General features: G+C 36.8%; 2 protein-coding genes across 8 annotated transcripts; one reads left to right on the top strand and one right to left on the bottom strand.

Moving 5' to 3' along the window:
* Window positions 1-9,631: 9,631 nt before the first annotated feature.
* Window positions 9,632-17,722, bottom strand: LOC146146692 (uncharacterized). Of its 5 annotated transcripts, none has more exons than XM_083386406.1 (5): window positions 16,561-17,722; window positions 14,587-14,960; window positions 13,705-13,819; window positions 13,159-13,322; window positions 9,632-10,117 (listed from the first exon to the last, which is right to left on the bottom strand). In XM_083386406.1, exons 1-4 carry the CDS (start codon window positions 16,573-16,575, stop codon window positions 13,308-13,310), a joined length of 519 nt encoding a protein of 172 aa, XP_083242532.1. In that variant the 5' UTR covers window positions 16,576-17,722; the 3' UTR covers window positions 9,632-10,117; window positions 13,159-13,307. The 5 variants fall into 5 exon arrangements, 2 of the variants coding, with proteins under 2 accessions (XP_083242532.1, XP_083242533.1); XM_083386407.1 differs by lacking the exon at window positions 16,561-17,722 and adding an exon at window positions 16,479-16,538; XR_014494766.1 differs by lacking the exon at window positions 14,587-14,960 and having other exon boundaries at window positions 16,561-17,140.
* LOC146146691 (tubulin alpha chain, testis-specific-like) lies at window positions 16,539-20,598 on the top strand. 3 transcript variants are annotated; one of them, XR_014494763.1, is made up of 7 exons: window positions 16,539-16,663; window positions 17,625-17,847; window positions 19,114-19,218; window positions 19,288-19,484; window positions 19,554-19,953; window positions 20,138-20,331; window positions 20,394-20,535. XR_014494763.1 is itself a non-coding variant. In XM_083386405.1 (6 exons), the coding sequence occupies exons 3-6, from the start codon at window positions 19,416-19,418 to the stop codon at window positions 20,527-20,529; spliced, it is 897 nt and encodes a 298-aa protein (XP_083242531.1). In that variant the 5' UTR covers window positions 17,645-17,847; window positions 19,114-19,218; window positions 19,288-19,415; the 3' UTR covers window positions 20,530-20,598. The 3 variants fall into 3 exon arrangements, 1 of the variants encoding a protein (XP_083242531.1); XR_014494762.1 differs by having other exon boundaries at window positions 19,554-20,331; XM_083386405.1 differs by lacking the exon at window positions 16,539-16,663 and having other exon boundaries at window positions 17,645-17,847; window positions 19,554-20,046; window positions 20,133-20,331; window positions 20,394-20,598.
* Window positions 20,599-21,018: the final 420 nt, after the last annotated feature.

Raw genomic sequence — 21,018 nt, 5'->3', positions numbered from 1 at the left:
AGGACTTAAGAGTTGAACAAACTATCGACCTCAATAATAAATTAGCAGAAAAGCTATTTTTTTTTATTTTAACAGTTTGAATAGTTTAGTTATAGATTTTCGCACGGTTCTTCAATTTTTTATAAAAAAACAGATTGCTGTCATTAGTTACCAATGACGCTTTTTTGACTCGCTTAGCATTAAGCAAGCCTTAAGCCCTACTTAAAGTGTCATCTTTTTGAATAACTAACGAATTTACTTTTTACAAGTTAAGAGTTTGGCGCTGGTCTAGAATCCTACCACAATTATTAAATCAGCGCACAATATTTGGGTTAGGGTGCGAGTTAGCGTTTGGGTGTGTCTTTGAATAGTTTAGTTATAGATTTGGCGCTGGTCTACAATCCTACCACAACGCACATTATTTTGGTTAGGATGGGTTCAGTATTTTTATTAATAATACTGCACCTGTAGTTTGCATGAATTTACCGACTTAAGAGCTATTGTATTTACAGTAACTTTTGTGATGTATTTGCTTTGTCAGCGATAATTGTCTATGCGAAGCAACGCTGCTCGCACCAAAGTGTTAAATGCTAAATGGCCTGTTTCTGCAGTCAGCAGTTGGATTGTCGGTAGCTATTTAAGACTGCCGCTATCCGCTTGTAAACTAACTTCTTCTTTGTTGACGTCTTGTGCTGTTCGCAACTTTGACATTTGCAAGTAGCATCTCCTGTATGCTAACTTGTCCGCCTACTATAGTTTCAACTGGGTGTTCGCTTATCAGATAATACAATTATTAATCACCAGAAGCATTGTGGTTGGCGAACGAGTTATACGCACGCAACCTTCTAGTCAACTTAAAACGGGAGTCAGAAGCTTAAACTACTAACCCCGTGCCCCACACACCCACCCAAACCTAAACATAGATTTTCACCCAGTTCTTCAATCTTTGCTAAAAAACAGATTGCTGTCATTAGTTACCAATGACGCTTTCTTGACTCGCTTAGCATTAAGCAAGCCTAAGCCCTGCTTTAAATGTCATCTTTTTGAATAACTAACGAATTACTCTTTACAAGTTAAGAGTTTTAATTTTAACCGCTTTTTTAAGAACCACTTTGCAACCCCACCTCCCCCCAAAAAAGATGTCTATTGGTTGCAATAGTATTCATTCTCGCATATCTGCCTAATCAATTTTACAAAAGTACAACACATTTTATTCCTTGAATAACTCAATCAAAAACGACAACAAACTTTTGCAGTAAACTTTTTTAAATGTATTAAAATATAAATAATAAATGTGAAAAAGACCCAAAAACAAAATCTTTCAAAATGTAAATGCTTTAAATATTTATCTGTATGATTTTAAGCTGTTGTTAAATGCAAGTATTATGAAAGAGAAAAATATTAAATTGCAAAAACAATTTATTTTTATTGCAAGATAAATGGAACATGATGTAAGCCAGTGCTTCTCAACCTTTTTTCGCAGCCACCCAAATATTAAGCTTAGGTATGAAGACTAAGCTTTGGCAACCCAATTGGTTTTTCTTGTAAGTGAAATAAAAACTAGCTTCTTGTAAGTAAACAAAAAATAAGCATTAGCATAAAGAATTTCAAATTTTAATAATTATTCTAAGCAATCTAAGACATTATTTGTATTGCTTCCTTTATTTTCTTAATTGATAAATTTAATCTCAACAAAAGGTTTTATTTTAAACTAACAATGTCCAAAGTAGAATAACAAGGTATTTTGAAATAGTAGGTATAAAAAAAAAAAAACAGAACAACAAACACTAATATTTGCTTATCAATATATAAAGTAGTATTCTTAACTTAGGTCTAACATACCATTTGTTAATTTAGTACAAAATTGTCGAGCATCTATCTACATGTGTTTGCTCAATGCTAAAGTAATCTTTTACTCTGCATGAATAAATATAGAGAAATTTTAATTATAGAATCATGATATTTAAATGCTATTATAGTTTCTTTTAACAGAAAGCTACTTTTGTTAACTATTCCTGATAAAAAAAAATTCTGCACCTGGCATTACATTTTATGAACATGTTAGTGACTTTACCAACAACAATTCATTAATACCTAAAAAGGAGTTGACTGGTATCACAATTATTAATTTACAACCTCTAAATTTTTTTAGATATCAAGATTTTCCAACCGCATCCTTAAGGTAATCTTTTGTGGTCATTAGGTTTTTTTGTATTTTACAAGCAGGACCTTTAGCCGGTAGCTGTATTATACCTGCTTGGGTTTGAGGAAACACACTTGGAGGAAATGTTAGTTTCTTGGGCAGAAGGACCTGTTGTCAAAGTCACCATGTAGAGCAGGAAAAAAATCAAAGTGACCCCATAGCACTGGAGAAGCAATCATCCTCAACAAAGTGCAACAACATTTTTTTACATTGAAACGCTTACATTGTGTTCCATTATCTTGCAATAAAAATGAATTTCATAATAATGGGGTTAAACAACAGCTTAAAAACATACACATGTATACCTAAAGAGCATTTACATGTTGATAGATTTTGTTTTGGGTCAGCTTCATATTTATGTTATTAATTATATTTTATTACTTTTAAAATAGTTTACTGCAAAAAATTGTTGTCGTGTTTGTACGAGTTATTCAAAAAATAAAATGCATTGTGCTTTTGGAAATTTGATTTAGCAGATATGCCGGAATGAATACAATTGTAACCAATAGACAGCCTCTTTTAATTTGGGTTTGCAAAGGGGTTCTTAAAAAAGCAGTTAAAATTGGTCTAGAATCTTACCACAACGCACTTATTTGGGTTAGGGTTGGTCAAGTATTATTATTAATTAAAAAATATTATAATACTTGACACACCCAAAAGCTAACTAAAAATTGTGCGCTGATTTAATAATTGTGGTAGGATTCTAGACCAGCGCCAAACTCTTAACTTATAAAAAGTAAATTCGTTAGTTATTCAAAAAGATGACATTTTAAGCAGGGCTTAAGGGCTCTGCACACCAGACGCGGTTGACGGTGACGGCTGGCGATAAGCGGCGGCAACGGTTGATCGCGTTTCTTCCGCGCGACGTTTGACGCAAAAACGGCGTTCACACCAGCTATGCGTTTGGCGACGAAGTGTTTTTGTCTTGCAAACACAGCGGGATAGGAATGGATCATCTTGTACTAAACAAAGGCTTTGCCAAATTCAAAAGGGCACGAAAAGTAACGGTTCATAACTTATGTGTCCATGGTTATTTGCGCTTTTGGACGCTTATAGCCAAATAAAGTGGGTCAGTGTGCTTGACAGAAGGAGTATATTAAACCCCACCCCAGTAAAGAATCAAATAGTCATGCATGTTTTTTATTTATTAAGACAAATATCTTAGCAATGAGAACAATTTGTTATTAAAGCCCAGTAAGGATCTGCATTACCTTTGCTACATATGAACCTCGTTCTTTTCATTCACTGTTTTGTTAAATTTATTTTTGTACATTTTCATGTTTGATAAGCCAGAAACAGCGTAAACATTGGCTAATAATACAGAACAAAAAATATAATGAGGTAACAGAATACCATGAGTACACACAATTAACACTTGGAATATAAAAAGTACAAAAAAGCATATAAAAATACAAGACACTAACACAACACCAGGAGCATATGAAATTGAAAACAACTAGACTGTACAAAAGTGCACATAAGCATACAAAAAGTGCAAGACACTATACATTAGTATATGTTAAATTGAATTGATTGAAACCAAACAAATATAAAAATACCATCTTCTGGTATAGCTTCATCTTGTGTGAAATTAATAATTGGACTGGAGGTTTGGCGAAAGTTGCCAACAGTCCTATGAAAAATCACAGTTGTTAACAGAGCACATTTAAAAAATTTCTATTAATTTTAAAAATCACACACTTTATGCCTCAAATGCTCTTGCAAAAATTTAAGAGCCTCATAGTGCTCCCAACCTGTAAATTTGCAGCAGCAGCACCACTTTTTTGTGCATTTTCATTCTTCCTCTTTTCTTTAGCAAAGCGGTCTTGCAAACTCTTCCAGCGCTTCATGCAAGTTTCAACTGCAACATTGATAATCGTGTCATGATTAAAATAATTTACCGGGTATCAAGTCTTATTTGTCTGGCCAGTTTGTTGGGCAATATGTTTCCACACATTTTCTTTCCGCTTTTGATCCTTGTACTGGCTGCTACCAGAATCATATATACAGGGAGAATCCTGAACCAATTGTATCAGCATTTCATTGAATTCCATTGTTTTTCAAGCAAAAGTTTATCTTAACAAAAGTCTACAACACAACACCAAAATAATTAAATCAAACCAACATTATTGCACCTTTCTTCTTGCGACACTTTTTCAAAAAAAAATATTAGGGAAAGACAAACTGTACCCTTACCATAAATAAATATTACATAAACCTTCTATCCTCAAGCAAACCAGCTTAAAACTACGAAATTGTCCCGTTGCAACAAGGTTCTGCACACAGCTCTTCAGTCTGCAAGTAGTGCGGCTGACGGAAAAGTTAAATCTGATTTAACTTTGCCGTCAGCCGTTTCAAGCTAAAAAATCACGCCGTCACGGCATGACGCCGTCTGGTGTGAATACCCCGTCGCTTGCCGTCGAACGCAAAAACGCGCCACTTGCCGCCAACCGCGTCTGGTGTGAATCTTGCTTAATGCTAAGCGAGTCAAAAAAGCGTCATTGGTAACTAATGACAGCAATCTGTTTTTTTATAAAAAATTGAAGAACCGTGCGAAAATCTATAACTAAACTATTCAAACTGTTAAAATAAAAAAAAAATAGCTTCTCTGCTAATGTATTATTGAGGTCGATGGTTTGTTCAACTCTTAAGTCCTAGTTCGGCCGCTCAGCTGAGCGTCTGTGACGTCATAAAATTTCAGCCAATAGGAAACTTTCCTATAATGCTTGGATTTGGGACCTCACAATGCATGTTTAAGTATCTACCACTACAATAAGGTTTGACCTGCTTCGCCAAATTACATTCGCCTTTCGGTTTTTGTGTCGCACCCGTGGCATTGTTCGGTATGAAAAGGCGCGATCAGTCAGGCGTAGTCCTTCCACGCAGGTTCTTTGAAAGGCTTTATTGGTGTTGCCATGGAGCACCCGATCCGACTCGTTTCGGTCGCATTAAGCCGTCTGTTAATTTCACTTCCTTGGCCTTCAAGCAATCCCGTGGATGTCCACTGATCCACTGGCGGCTTAGCGTTCCGCTTTATGCGAAAAGCTTATTCCACTCGCTCATAACACTCACGAATCTTCGTGAGTGTGATATACTGGCAAACAGCTGTACAGAAAAGTAATATTTGTTTTTTTTATTGCACTAAGGTATCCATTTGTTCGTAGATTGTGCAATGATGAATGGCTAAATATTTAAGAAATAAATTCAAAAAAAAAATAATTTTAATAATAAAAGCATTTAGAAAGGGAAAATTACATAAATATTTTATTAAATACAAACAATTTAGTTGTATTACATTAGGGGAATGATGTCCCTAACTATGCTGGGCTTGCTGCCGCTTAATTGTTATCAGGGTTGTCAGTCCTAGTGGTTTTCCACTAGATCTAGTGTTTTTTGAAATAAACTAGTGGTTTTCTTGGAGAATCTAGTGGGTTTTTATAACCTTGAAATTGATTTATATACTTTTATGTTATTTCCCGCTCTACCATTGTTAAAAATCTAGCTGACTGCAAAAATTTTTTTTAAACCAAATGTGAAAAGCCTGCTCATGGTTGGTGAACGTCGATGGCTTAATGCTTGTTAATTACAAGTTTTTCTACTGATTACTGTCAGTTTTTGGCGGGTAATACTAATTTACGAAATGATGAATGGTCGGAACGCTCACTAATTTAAGTGTTACCGTATTAAAACAATTATTAAACCAACGCACAATATTTGGGTTAGGGTTGGGGTTAGCGTTTGGGTGAAGGTAGGTCAAGTGTTATTATATTTAATAATAATACTGTGAGCGTTCCGACCATTCCCGACCTGCAGGCTTTGTCTCCAGAAATTCCTACAGCTTCTGTGCTGCCTGAAATCTGCAGGGTGTCGTGTAGGCCTATTTAGGGCGCTGGTCTCCAATCCTACCACAACGAAACGTTATTTGGGGTTTGTGGGTTAGCGTTTGGGATAGAGTGGGTCAAGTATTATCATTAAACAAAGAATATAATAATACTTGACCCACACACACCCAAACGCTAACTCGCACTGTAACTTAAATTTTGTGCGTTGATTTTATAACTGTGGTAGGATTCTAGACCAGCGCCCCTATTTAGTCACCGCTTGCCAACCAAAGATGCTTAAGGGGGAAGAGGAAGTGAGAGGAAAGGGCAGGCAGGTCTAGGGTATAGTTATAATGCTGGCGAATTATACGGCAAAATTAAAACTCACTTTTTAAAAAGTCTGCCTCTAGGGAGGAATTTCTGGCAATCCCTCGCTAGGACCCCCTGGGTCAGTTATAATTATTTCTTCGTATATAATTATATATACGAAGTATAAACCGACGTTTCGGCAGCAGATACCAGCTGACCTGATCAGGGTTAATAATTAAAACGATAGAGCGTTGGCGACTTATATACTGAGTAGTATAAAATATAAAGACTATAGAGGCTTTAATGTTGCCTGCCCTATGCATAATACCAGTTTTGTAAGCAAGTCATTCCAAAATGCCTAAAGTTTCAGTCAAGGTTTTGGCATCAATAGCATCCGATTCGATTTGTTTTCAACGCTTGCAGCGCTCGTATTGGGATAATTCGGGGCTTTGAAGCGTCTGTGTTCGAACATGCGTTAGAAATTTTACGTTTCAAGCGAACTGAATTGAACTGGATTCAGTTGAACAGAGAAAGCGAAGACTAATCATTCATAACAAAACGTTGCCAAGCGATGCAGACTAGAGATTTTTATATTACAGTTTTGTATGTTATAAAGGTTTTGCCCGGTTAATAGCAGGTTGTTTTGTAACTATCTATTCTGTTTATATATTTACATATACATTCAATGGTTATCTTACATATACATTCAATGGGTATACATTCCTACAGTTTGGTTTAACTTAGTAAAGGTTACACTATTTCAGAGTATTCGTCAGATATCGATATGTTTGCCCTTAATATACTTTAATATTTACTGTCACATAATAACAACTTATGTATATATATATATATATATATATATATATATATATATATATACAGAGCAACTTGATGGATTTCAATGTCAACTTCACAGAGACAACTGCTTTCAAGTTTTGAACAACACAATTTCTTACAGACTAATGTTGCTTGATTAAAGATTTTATTTAAACCAAGAATAATGTGCTTTGATTTAGTTAACGTTTACCTACAACCTCCAGTTATACATTCCAAACCCATCGACTAATTTGTTAAAAAAAAATAATCTGTTATAAAACGCCATAAATTGTCATTAGCATCGCACGTGCATGTATGTTTGGTTTATGCGTTTATTTTTATACTTGTTTTTCATTTATGCTACATGTCGTTAATTAATAACTGTTTTCAATTGTACAAGATGTTTTAAGGGGTTAAATAGCAAAATTCGGTAGCCTTTTTTGTATATAATTTTTTTATTTTTATATATATATATTTTTGTGTTTTCGTTGTGCGTTGTGCCGTTCCATTTTCGGAATGTGAGCTATATGCCGTTTTCTTGTCTAACCGTGCTTTTAGGTTTGCTTTTGCCTTTCCACCTTTTCTTATCTACCGTGTTTTGCTACGTCACTGATTCTCATACCGCTTCCCTCTGGGCCGTGTTTTTATCAGTGGCTTTCTGTGGCCGCTACACGTATCGCATGCTCCTTTTGCTTTTGTTTTTACTTTGGTGGTTGGCGTTTATACGCAGACTGTCTTTGTCTTTGTTCATCTTGGAGGTATTTTATTAATTTATTTTACATTTACATTTTATTATTTTAAATTTTTTACTATTTATTTGTACAGACAAACTGATGATGCCATTTATATGGCGAAATACATATTTGTATTAAAGTTTTAGACCTTTCTGACTGATTTTTGTTCGGAGCGGTGCGCTTCTCAAGCTTTTATTAATAAATTTTAGAACTTTTATCGTCGGCATTATGTGTTCTTTTGGGGGCCAGATTCTGTTGTGAATACACATACAAAGCTTAAAAGAGTAAAGAATCAAATGCGGTAGTCTAAGTAGGTTGCACTCCTTAGCTCTACTTTTGTATAAAAAACGAGATTTTGGAGAAAGAATATACAGCGATGACGTTATAAACAGCTGGAAAAACACGTTAATTGGATCTGTTTGATAAGTGAAGAAAGCAATGTTATTTTATGGTAATTGTGGCATAGTGGCGTAGCCAGCCGAAAATTTTTTTCATGGTGCCAAAAAGTTTGAACTTTTTGTTTAGCTTTCACCAGTGTATTAACTGCCATAACGAACACAAATAACAATGCTAGCAAACCGTTTCGAGCAGCAGCTGACTTAGTGTTCGCAATCCTCACAAACCATTCAAAGAGCAAAAACTGACTAAAAGTAGTAAAACCACATTAATATACCAAACGTAATAAACTACATCGTTTATGACGTAACAGTGCATAACAATTGAAGGTGTGACATGTCTGTGATCGACTGTTGTGGTACTGCTTATAAATGCTACAAAACAAATTATTAGGAATAAAATATTTATAAATTTTGGGTGGACATGGCCCCTGTGCCCCCTGGCTACGCCTATGAATTGTGAAACAATAAACAAAATGAAAATAGACCAATAGGCCTCTGACTACCATACAGCCCCAGGTCCATGAAAACCTCAATCCGGCCCTGCCTAATCCCCACGACAGAATAACATCTAAATCTCCTGAACAAGACACCTACCCGCCGAAAAAAGTCCTAAATTCATCGAAACAGGGCGTTTAATGGCCAAAATAACGTCTGAAACTGAAGGGAGAGGGTATGGGACGAACAGGGGCCATCGGCCGTTTTAGTGTCGACGCTTGGGCACACTAGATGGAACGGCGCCGTTAGGGCTTCGCTGTTTTGGCATCGATTTTTCGGCCATGTTTAGGGTTAGAAAATTATTTTAGAGTTAAAATTATTAGATGGGTTTGTGATGTACTTAGGGGCGGGGTTAGGTGAAATTTTGTATAGGCTTGGTTCTTGCAAGTTAAGTCTTATTCCGACGTATTTAGGACATATTCCGTTTATACGTTATTACGAGTATTAGGTCCTAGTCCCATTTTTGTCTTATTCCGAAATGTGTGATATTCCGACATCGATGTTGCTCTCATTTCGATCTTGTGGCTGGACCATTGGAGTCCTATCGGATACAACGAAGTCATAGGGGCAAATATAGTTCGAATCAATAGATAGCACGCTAAACCACTACAAATATGTGTGCTCAAATCACGTATTTAATTTACTGCGTTGTGCGGTGGATATATTGCTTGATTTTTAATCGTCAATCATAAAACAAGGAACGTCCCAACACGGACATAATTTGAATGTAGTAATTAATAAAATTATTTATTTTAATACAGCGTTCGGCCTCTTTTTTAGTACTAAGGACGAAACGCAAAATGTGTGAAAATCAGCTACCGGTAACAAAAATACTGTTGTTTGTAAGTAGGCTTAGTTTTTGTAGTCAACCAACACTGGAACACATAACCGTTGGTTTTTATTTTATTAAACTCACAGTTAAAGCACTAATTGAAAATATCTAAAAACCAGGCACAAAACCATAATCAGAGTGTAATAAAGCAGGAAACTATTTATATTTTTTTTTAAATTGCACAATGTGGTGCGTAATAAAAGTAGCATACGTAGTCCATAAAATCTTTCAATAAAATATCGCATTCCGGGTATTTTAGACAGCCTGTTGAACTATGACTCAATCAATGGCGCGATTTTGGATATGATTTTTCAAATCTGTTTATTTTACCGTGTGCAGTTTCAAGCGGCGATCACGAACGATTCTGTGAAATGATGCGGGGTAAATATACAGTAACCACCGTGCTAGAATAATTACACATTTCAATGTTTGTCCTCTTCTTCATCACTGTATGATTTTTTGCAAATACGCGCCACGAGTTCATTGCTAGTTGTTTCTCCTCGTTAGATGATTGAACTCGTTTGTCGACACTAGACAATACTAAAAATGTTAGGTATACCAATATTTCTCCTAAACTACTTGCAGGTTTTTATTAAATAGCCTTGTAGTTGTTATATATTTCAATAACTGCGGACTCAATTAGCTAAGCCGTTGTAAAAGATTATTGAAAAAAACATTTTCGAGTTCGGTACCTGGAAACCATCGGCCACGGGTTGGGAAGTGCTGGTATACATTAATGTTTTTGAATGTACAACACAAAATGGAAATTACCTTTTCTCTGACTTTCTTAAACAAAGGTTTGTTAGTGGGGATGAAAACTGAAGCTGTTTTTTGGAAAATTGGTGTAGACCTGATGCAGAGAGCTTTACCAATGATTTAAAGGTTACTTAACACTTCCAGGGACATGGTTTTACTTGCACTTTCACCTTACAAAGTCCTTCATTTTTGGGGTTGACTGAAATATTGGATCTAGGAATTATCTGTATATAAAATGCTATTTCAGGAAATAAAAACCTTTTTAATAATGAAAAACAAAAATATAAATTACTTTGGCCAGGCATGATAATATGTAATCGAATTATGTAATGATAAACTTAAAGCAGCTATTGATATTAAACAACTTAAGTTCAAAATTTTATTCAAAATCATGACTTGTACATGACCTTAATGGAGAAAGATAACAATGCAAAAATGTTAAAAATTAAGTTCAACTAAGGTAGTGAAACATGAAACATATAAGCAATTTAAATTTATCGGGCACTATTCCCTACAACTTTGCAACCTTATGCAGCAGCTATGTTTTATCAACTTGAGACCACTACAACACTTTTACAACTAAAAATATTCATGAGTTTTTATTAGTTTGGATGTATGCCTTCAGACCACCATGAACAGAAGGAAGTAACATATTTTCAGACCTTAAGATTTATATGCCACAAAATTGAAATTCACACTAAGATGTGGTTCAAAGAATGTGCGATGCACAGATATCTGATGTACATCACCAAATTTCCAGATGTGCAGACATATTTTGGCATAACTGAAGTTCTAAATCCTACCACAACTCAACCTTTTCTAAAGTGTGCAATTTAGTTATTGAGGTGTGCACACAAATTGTTTTAAAAATATTTGGTATGCATCTGCCACAGAATGCAAACTAGGTGCAATATGCACCATAACAATAGCCAAGTGTCAAAGTTAAATTTAACACCAAAATATGAGCTTTTCTTTTAATTTGTAATATTTCAAATATGTATATTACGATTACCTACTAACTATTTCTTGAGGACTTAATTTACATTATAATGGTGACCAAATTTTAGAAAATACAGTTGCAAAACAAATGTCATCTTATCTAATTCAATATTTCTTGGCATATATTTTGCTAACTAAGTTTATTATAATGAAGTAAATTAGCTGCAACTATTATTTTCTAGCATTGCAAATGAATAAATAAATAATAATATTGTCTTTTAACTAATAAAACTTTGGAATGGAAGTTAATAGCCAGAAACAGAATTATTAGCTTTAGCAACAATAAAAGTCTTGGCCCTGGTATAGTCCTACCACAGTGTTGAAACAATTATTTCAGCAAGGTGCAATATTTGCGTCAGGGTGTTGGTTGCTGTTTGGGTGAGGGCCACTGTGGAAAGCATGGGAAGTGCACCTGCGAGTTTTTTTCAACCTTTCAAAAGTGCAGCCCGAAAAAAATCTGAATTGCACCGTAAACATGTAAAACGTCTGTGCACCCCTATTTATACGTTTACAGTGCAATGTATGCAATACAGAGTGCATGAGAAAATCATAACGTGAAAGTCCGGAAATTTGAAAGCAGACGAAAGATGCACTTTTTTAACTTTGTTGAACCCGATTACCCGGTCACCCGAATTTTTTCGGCCGTGCACCCGCGTGATCTGTCATACTTTCCAGACTGGGGTGAGGGTAGTTTAAGTATTATTATTTAATAATATTGCTTTTAACCTACCCAAACCGAAACGCTAACCCGCACCCTAACCCAAACAATGTTCGCTGAGGTAGGCTTCAGCAACAATAAAAGTCTTTCACCTGCTATTTACTCGGTAAAATTATAAACATCGCATTAACTTAGTACAGTTATAAACATTTGCCCATTTATAATATCCGAAACTGTACAAGATAAAAAACTGTAGTCTGCATCGCTTGGCAACGTTTCGTTATGCATGGTTAGTCTGCGCATTCGCCGTTCGCCTGTATCCTGTTCTAATACAGTCCACTTGAAGCGTCCAAATTTTAACACATGTTCTAACATAGACGCTTCAAAGTCCCGAATTATTCTAATACGAGCGCTACAAGCGCTGAAAACAAATCGAATCGGGTGGCAGCGCCATGTTTGGCAATAAAGGCCCGTTTACACTACAGCTGCACCGAGCTGAGCAAAGTGTAATTTGCATTTAAATTCTATTGTGGCGAGCGTGTCACGCTTTGCTAAACTCAAACCCCATGCAGCAGCTGCAGCTAGCTTAAAGTTATGCTTTGGAGCGATTTCATGCTTTGCTAAACTCAAGCCCAGTGCAGCTATAGAAATACGTTACGTTTGGAGCGATTTTTACGCCCAGCTCGGCTCAGCGCAGCTGTAGTGAAAACAACTTCACGCCCAGCGCAGCTCAGTGCAGCTGTAGTGTAAACGGGCCTTAAGGCACGAAGCTTAAGTTGACCTTTTTTAAGTAGAAGGCAAGCAGCAGTTCGATTTCTACCAGCACCTCGTTTTGTGGCGCCCTGTGGGAATTTCACCAGCCAGGGCTAAAATGTGTGTGCGCCCAATTGCGCGTGCGGTGTATATGTTCGTATTACAGTTTGCTGTACAGTTTTATCAGCCAAACTAAAAATGTAAAGCTGTTATTAAAGTTTCACTTTAATCTGATCGTAAAACTTTCATTATCACTTCTGAGAAAACGATTTTTAAATAAAATCGCGAAATCCTATAAATATTAATTGCTTTTCTTGCTTTAATGTTTAATACATAGGGAACAGATTGGATCTACTAAACGCAATAACAAACTGTTAACAAATTACGCCATTTTATGGGACCTACTTGAAAAATTCCGGCTCATGTTTTGGTGATCCCGTTCTAACTGGAACATCTGACACGTTGCCATAGCGACGTGAGTGGTCTAAATTTTTCAGTGAACCTCCCAAAACTGCCATAACTGCTTTCCAATGGCTGTTCCCTGCCTTCGACACTTAGCAAAACAAAACCTACAACGAAATAAAATAATTTGCAAATGCAAGAGCATACCTTCAGTTCTCTACCTTTAAGTCAGGGGTTCTTAACCTGTGATCCGTGGACTTACAGAGAAACAAGTACATTGACAATAATGCTTTTGGTGCCTTCTGCTTGAATGTATTTAGACTCAATTTTACTTTCATATTAACGCGTAAGTTTGACCGAAAAACAGCAAGTTTTAAAATTATAATTGTTTTGTAGTTTTTTAAATTCTAATTGTTAAGTAATTTAAGACCCAGGTCCACGCGAACCGATTTTTATTTCAAAAACTGCCGTTAATTTAAAAAAATTGCATTAGGAAAAATTAAACGAACTAAAATATTGAGAGAAGTGCCTTACTTATTTTACTTTTACCTTGTTTACGTCATCAACTATGACGTATTGAAATTGTGCTGGCGTAACTGAAATACTGCAGATGTTATGCGGATCTTTGACTTGCATTAAACTTCGTTTCTGGAGTGATTTGAACCTATAAGTAGAAACACGATGAATAAACATATTGTTTTAAAATAAGTTCAACAGATGCCGATCCCAAACGCTATTAGCTTGGTTGTATGGTGTTCTGCTTTGGTAAAATGTCAAACTAAAGTTTTTTGTTCGGTAAAACAACTTTAAATTCGGCTCACTTTTTGAGAATTGCCATACAGAAACTTTTTATGATCTAATTACTTTCTTTCACAGATGGAAATACAATTGCACACTTCCATTCGACAATTGCTTATACTAAAAATATTTTTAAAAGATGTTTATCCAGCGGTAGACCTATATTTCCACCACTAGGTTGTGCAATAAAGGTAATCTTAAATCGTTCAGCAGCGCCGGTTTGGATGTATATGTGCGCAATAAAGCTTTTTTAGGTTAAATAAATATTAATTGAACTTATTTTTTTGTTGTAGAATAAAATCCCTGACACTAAATACAATTTCATATGACCTTCTTTTTAGGTGATATAACTATCGATTTTTTCGTCAAGTGCCAATACACTATTAAGTTAAACTAGATATGTATTCAAAAACCTGCAACGTATTCCATAATTTAATATACCAACGCGTAACCTTATAACTCAGAAATAAGTTTTGTCAAGAACTAAAACTTCTATTTCACATTACCGACAATATAATTGGGAAAACCTATTATTTGAAACGAATACGATTGACGAAAACATACAAAGTTAAAGATTTGCATTAGGTTAAACCAGCGCGGTATGTGTTTTTTGTGTGAATAATGGGGTCTTACCTTTTACTCAGTTTTAATTCGGTGAGAGCTGTACCGTCAGATTCAGCACCCTTGACCAAGCGACTGTATGTTGCGAGACCGAAAGCGCCTTGCCTAAACAAAGGCTTATCGATTGCACTTGCCAGCAGTGTACGCCAGGCAGCTGGATGGCCTAATCGCTGTGATTCGAATGTAGCCAGGGCAACAAATACACAAGTACAAGCCACAGCAGACAACATACGAAGCCAGGCTCGTTTGGATGATAGCTGAAAGCAGTTTTGGTCTGCTGGTTGCTGGGCGATTACACCGCACCCATGTTTGCCGAGCGATAAGAGGCCAAACAAATTGGCTTTGTGCTTTCTTTCCCGGCGGTACGGCATGTCGCAGCAAGACACCTAATACGTACAAGACCTGCTTTTTAATATGCTCTTTAATTCGCGTTACTTAAGCCCTGGAAATGCGGATAATTGCTTGGGTGAAATCGTGTAAACAAAGCTATCACAGCGATTTAAATTCGAATTTAAAAGAGTGGTCCTTTTTGTAGAAAACCTTTAAATTGAAACGCTCTTATAATAATGAATTCAAGCATTCGAGCAACGCTGCGTAATTACATTACACAACTTATCGTATGACGGCGTCGTTCGCTTGACACAAATTAAAATCCCAGTTGATTAGATTTGATACAATTCAGTTCGGTATCATGTGTCGCTCTTTGATACCGCCCTGCCAGCTTTTTAAGGGGCTTAAAGTACGACGTACTTAACAACCTTCTAGTGACCGACTGAGTGCCTAGTTGCTGGAAACAGACTAATATCGATTCCATGTCAGGAAAAATTTCGTGCTGTGGTATAAATCGTGGCTTAGGTCGAGCAACACACGCTATGTTATATGAAACACCATCCATTATAATCGGAACGATCAATTTTAGACTATGGCTACATGCACATTTTTCATTTTTTTAAACCTTTCCATTGATATCTACCTGACAAGATGTTTTACCGTTATTTTATATTTGCAATGTTGATCCAATAAACCGCTAATAATGGTCTCCAGTTGCTTTTTGACACTATTATTTTATTGCCGTAAAGTAAATACCCTTTGATTTCCATCTTGTTTGTAATATTGGCTTACTTTTACTTAGGGATACAACACAGACAGCCCTACAAAAGCCTTTTGTGCTACAACCTATTTTGACTTATAGCTTTTGTTATAACCTGTCCTGTAGGAAATAGAATGGTGCCCTGCCCCTTTAAGTAAATTTGACGAAATTTTAATAACAATCAAATTGATTGCGTGTTATAAAAGCCGTCAGCTGTTAACAAAACCTGGGAACTTTATTATCAGGTTTAACTGTTTTTCGTCCTGTATTTTAATCTCTTAAGCTCGCAACTCAGGGCACAGTCTGAAATATTTTAATATATCCAATTTTGAAATCTACATTCAGTAATCAAGTCTAGGCACAACTTTGAAGTCTTAAACCTTGTCTGTGAATAGAAATAGATACAACTAAGAGGACAAGAAATGTACAAGGGCTATGTTTGATAAGTTAACCCCCAGGCGCAATTTTGGAACATGCTAATTGTGGGTTATTATTGGTCACTTAACTACACAAGGTATACTCAACAGTTATATAGAGTTAGTTATTTCCACATAACTTAACAGATTTCATAACTTAATAGCTTCAAACGAAACGTGATTATCAACTAATGGTATTATTTGCAACATTTGACAAATGGCAAATCAAATTATTTGTTATATATGTAATCCTAAAACCCCAAGAATGATAAATAAGGTCTTTCCAAACGCGCATTACCCGAAAAACAAATAAAACTTACGTGACGTTCAAATAATTTTCAACCAATAACATTATCTAATTTAGAACAAATAACAACCAATCAAAAGCCTTAAGTTACCTAAATCTTGTTCAATCAGGGCCGAAACAACACTGTTTACTATTACGTCATAGTCGCCCAGACACATCAGACAAACACTCACGAGTTTTCCGCACATTCAGTGGTGAAGTCACATCGTAAAGCTGTGTCTCGTTCCTCTGCGCAAATTTGCTTGAAAATCTTCGATCTACTAATTCAGAATAATGGTACGTTGACTTGGTATGCTTTATTTTGTTGCTAATACTTGTGTTGTAAGTTTTAAGGTTGATTTAACTCTATTCGTCGTAGTTAAACAACTGTTTTGCGGTGTACAGTTACTGAGAGCTAGCTTAAAAGTACACTTTTAGACTTATCTAGGCGGCGTTAATAATGGCTGCTGGCGTTTCACCGCCTATTTGTTCACACAAAGTATCAAGTGTTGAACGGTCATTTTTAACAAAGTTGGATGCTATTTTAACGCAAAATGGGAAATGTTCGCTTATAAAATGTCGAAATCTAAACATGCAAATACTTGGCGCTGGTTTTCTGCCACTTTTTTAAAGTACAGTACCAAAACGAGTTGTTAAAATTGAAATTTCAAGGAAGAAATAAATATGATAACAATACTTGACCAACTCAAACGCGAACTCGCACCCAAATAATTTTAGCAAAATAAACCCACCGAACGAAAAAGTAGGATTCAAGTAACGTTTTGTTCACGCAAAGTTGCGAGTACTGAACCGTTGGCGATTTTTAACAAAGTTTGATGCTAAAATGGGGATTGTCGAAAATAAATCGCCAATAATGCAAACATCGGCACTGGTCTAGAATCCTACCACAATGGACGTTATTAGGGTTTGGATTTAGGTAGGTTAATCAATATTATTAAATATTAATACTTGACTCACCCAAACACTAACCGAAAAAACCCAAAACAATGTGCGTTGATTTAATAATTGTTTTAACGCTGTGCTATGATTGTAGACCAGCGCCCAGAAATCAACTTACGGGAATATTTCTGCATTATATTTTTTATGCTGTGTTGTATACCTTAACAAAACTTGACTAAACGCGTCCAGGTTCCTAGCACCGCTTTATAACACGGCTGCGGTTTGCGATATAGATATCGCGTGCGAATGAAACCCCAATCAATAACTTAGGGCGCAAATGTGTCTTTAACATTTCTAGCGTGAATGTATCTCAATCCACGTCGGCCAAGCCGGAGTCCAAATCGGAAACGCCTGTTGGGAGCTTTACTGCCTCGAACATGGCATTCAGCCCGACGGTCAGATCTCCAGCGATAAAACTATCGGCGGCGGCGACGATTCTTTCAGCACTTTCTTCAGTGAAACCGGAGCGGGAAAGCACGTGCCGAGAGCCGTGTTCGTCGATTTGGAACCGACTGTTGTCGGTTAGTGAATAAAACATGTTTTATTTTCACAATAACCTTTTTTCCGCAGATAATTATACTTTGTAAGGGTTTCATTATTACAGGTTTGACATTGAGTTGGATGATAAATGTTCAGGGTTGATCAATTTCCGCTGTGGTTTGGAAGCAGCTTCGACAAGTAAAAGTTAAACATTAACTTGAATTTATGCTGTAACGCAAAGCTTATTCAAGCATGTTAATTCATTTCCGCTACTCGTGGGTATGACGTCACAGTCACGCGGCGCGTTTTGGCCTCCTTAAACAAAGAACGGCGACCTGGTTTTAGTTTACTTCCTCCCTTTTATGTCAAGCAAAGAAATAAGGGAATTTAATCGCTTTAGTTCTACTTTTTTTTAAATTGAATTTTTGGTTTTAAGTGTCAAAAATTTTTATTTAAAAGGATACGTGACGTATTAGGCACACAAAAGAGATTCGCATATTACTTGCTTTCACAGAGTTTTAGTCACGCGATGCAACATGCCATAATATGCATAACGCTTTTAGATTTGCGCACATGAGAAAACTGTTCACTGAGAAGGTAGCGAAAGAGCTAAGCTCACTTATTTAATATTCACGTTAACATCGTTCAAACCAAAAAATTCACAAAAAGTGTAATTAAATTAATACAAAAGGTCGCAGACTGAGAAGTTTGCGAAGCGTTCCCTTAACCTAATATTGCCTGTTACTCTTTTGGCTTCTTTAATTTCGGTTGCCAACAATGGCGTTTTGACGCATTTCTAGCAGGCTGGGCTTCATTTATTTTTAACAGATTCCAACGTTAATATATTCACAAGTAACAACTAACATTCGGTGATTTCGTAAGCATTTGACGGCACAAAAGTTATCATTTCGTTCCGGATCGTTTGTTGCGCAGGCCTGATTGCCAGCATTAGGACAAATAAGGGAAATTTCGAACTGTACTATGGAATAACATAACGGTGACTGTTACGTTGTGTGCCACTCCATATCCTTTCACTAGTAAAGTTTCAAAATGCAAAGTTTCTTGGCATGAAGTTTTACAACCACCTTTACATACAGTCCACTAAACACCCTTTGATAAAGGCTACGTTATTGAACCAAAAAACAAAAAATAATTAAAATGCATAATGCTTAGATGTCTGCTTGGAAAACAAACAATAGTGCATACTTAATACCTAGGAAGACTGTATGGGCACCTATTTTGTTTTACTCATCAACATGACATTCACCCGTGATTACCGAATATACCTAATCGTGTGTTAATTTCAGATGAGGTCCGCACCGGAACCTACCGCCAGCTGTTCCACCCCGAGCAGTTGATCACCGGCAAGGAAGATGCCGCCAACAACTACGCTCGTGGACATTACACCGTTGGTGAGTTGCTGCCTGCACGATTTGCTTTTCTGCTTACTAGAAGGTGAACTAATAAATGTTTGGTTTCAGGAAAGGAAATCGTCGACTTGGTCCTCGACCGCATCCGCAAGTTGGCCGATCAGTGCACCGGTCTCCAGGGATTCCTCATCTTCCATTCCTTTGGAGGAGGAACCGGATCCGGGTTCGCGTCTCTTCTCATGGAGAGGTTGTCAGTCGACTACGGAAAGAAGTCCAAGTTGGAGTTTGCTGTCTACCCATCACCCCAGGTAAAACAGAATTCATAGTTATTGTCATTTTTTTCTCTGGACAGTTTATATAACGTTTCCTTGTTTTAGGTTTCAACCGCCGTTGTTGAGCCATACAACTCCATCCTAACCACCCACACCACTCTGGAGCATTCCGACTGTGCTTTCATGGTCGACAACGAGGCCATATTCGACATTTGCCGCCGAAACCTCGACATCGAACGACCAACTTACACCAACCTGAACCGTCTCATCGCCCAGGTTGTGTCTTCAATCACCGCTTCTCTGCGGTTTGATGGCGCTCTCAATGTCGATTTGACTGAGTTCCAAACCAACTTGGTGCCATACCCACGTATCCACTTCCCATTGGTCACTTACGCCCCAGTGATCTCGGCCGAAAAAGCTTACCACGAGCAAATCTCTGTTGCCGAGATCACCAACGCTTGCTTCGAGCCAGCCAATCAGATGTTGAAATGCGATCCACGTCACGGCAAGTACATGGCTTGTTGCATGTTGTACCGTGGTGACGTCGTCCCTAAGGACGTCAACGCCGCCATTGCAACCATCAAAACCAAGCGTACCATCCAGGAAATTATAAAAACACACTTTATTTCTTATATTTCCCGTAAACTTTCTTATATTTTCCGACTTGTCTCAATTTTCTTTATTTACAGTTCGTGGATTGGTGCCCAACTGGCTTCAAGGTTGGAATCAACTACCAACCTCCAACTGTTGTTCCTGGTGGTGATTTGGCAAAGGTGCAGCGTGCAGTTTGCATGTTGAGCAACACAACTGCCATCGCTGAAGCCTGGGCTCATTTGGATCACAAATTCGACTTGATGTACGCCAAGCGTGCCTTCGTCCACTGGTAAGTTGCTTTGGCTATCATTTATTTTTGATTTTATACTGATGACTGGATTGTTTTTCCAGGTATGTTGGCGAAGGAATGGAAGAAGGTGAATTCTCAGAAGCTCGCGAGGATCTGGCAGCTCTGGAGAAGGATTACGAGGAGGTTGGAGTCGATTCGGTCGAGGGCGAAGCTGAAGAAGCCGAAGATGAATATTAAACTCGCGTTTTTCAATTCGCCTTGAAGAAATAAAAGTTTAACAAACAAAACGTCCTTGTTTAATTTTGCTCCATATGTTTGGTTTTGAGCTTCGTGTTGTTGCAAGTCCAAAGTGCTTTTATCGCTTGAGTGAATCATTAACTTGATGCTTCGGGTCGATTAAAACTGACTCCTTAAGTAAAGTATAAAGAGTTAAGAAAAGGAATCTTTGTTATTTAAACTCTCATCTATTTAGTGGTTGTCGTCACCCGCAAGATATTGGGAACCAATAAAATATAACCAATTAGGAGCAAAAGCAACCGACCGTCACCATTACAGTTTTTAATTAATGAAACAAGCGTAGCTTCAGTCAAACAATGTATAATAAAAATAGTAGAACCCTCAAACTTTATCTTGTGCAAACTGAAATCCAGACATTTTAACCAAATTTTAATACAATCCGTCTAAATTTTTTTCCAATTTTGAAATGTGTTTTTAATTGACCCTGGT

This window comes from Ascidiella aspersa, chromosome 4 (genome assembly GCF_963924565.1).
Source record: "Ascidiella aspersa chromosome 4, kaAscAspe10.2, whole genome shotgun sequence".
Taxonomy (NCBI): Eukaryota; Metazoa; Chordata; class Ascidiacea; order Phlebobranchia; family Ascidiidae; genus Ascidiella; species Ascidiella aspersa.
This window is presented reverse-complemented; position numbering and strand designations above follow the sequence as displayed.

Bases quoted from the DNA above. Each gene is read 5' to 3' on its own strand.
- LOC146146692 (XM_083386406.1), bottom strand. The intron at 13,820-14,586 runs GTAAGACCCCAT...TTCTACTTATAG, and splicing joins GAATTAAAACTGAGTAAAAG to GTTCAAATCACTCCAGAAAC.
- LOC146146691 (XM_083386405.1), top strand. From the start codon at position 19,416: ATGGAGAGGTTGTCAGTCGACTACGGAAAGAAGTCCAAGTTGGAGTTT. The intron at 19,485-19,553 runs GTAAAACAGAAT...TCCTTGTTTTAG, and splicing joins CTGTCTACCCATCACCCCAG to GTTTCAACCGCCGTTGTTGA. The intron at 20,047-20,132 runs TCCAGGAAATTA...ATTTTCTTTATT, and splicing joins CATCAAAACCAAGCGTACCA to TACAGTTCGTGGATTGGTGC.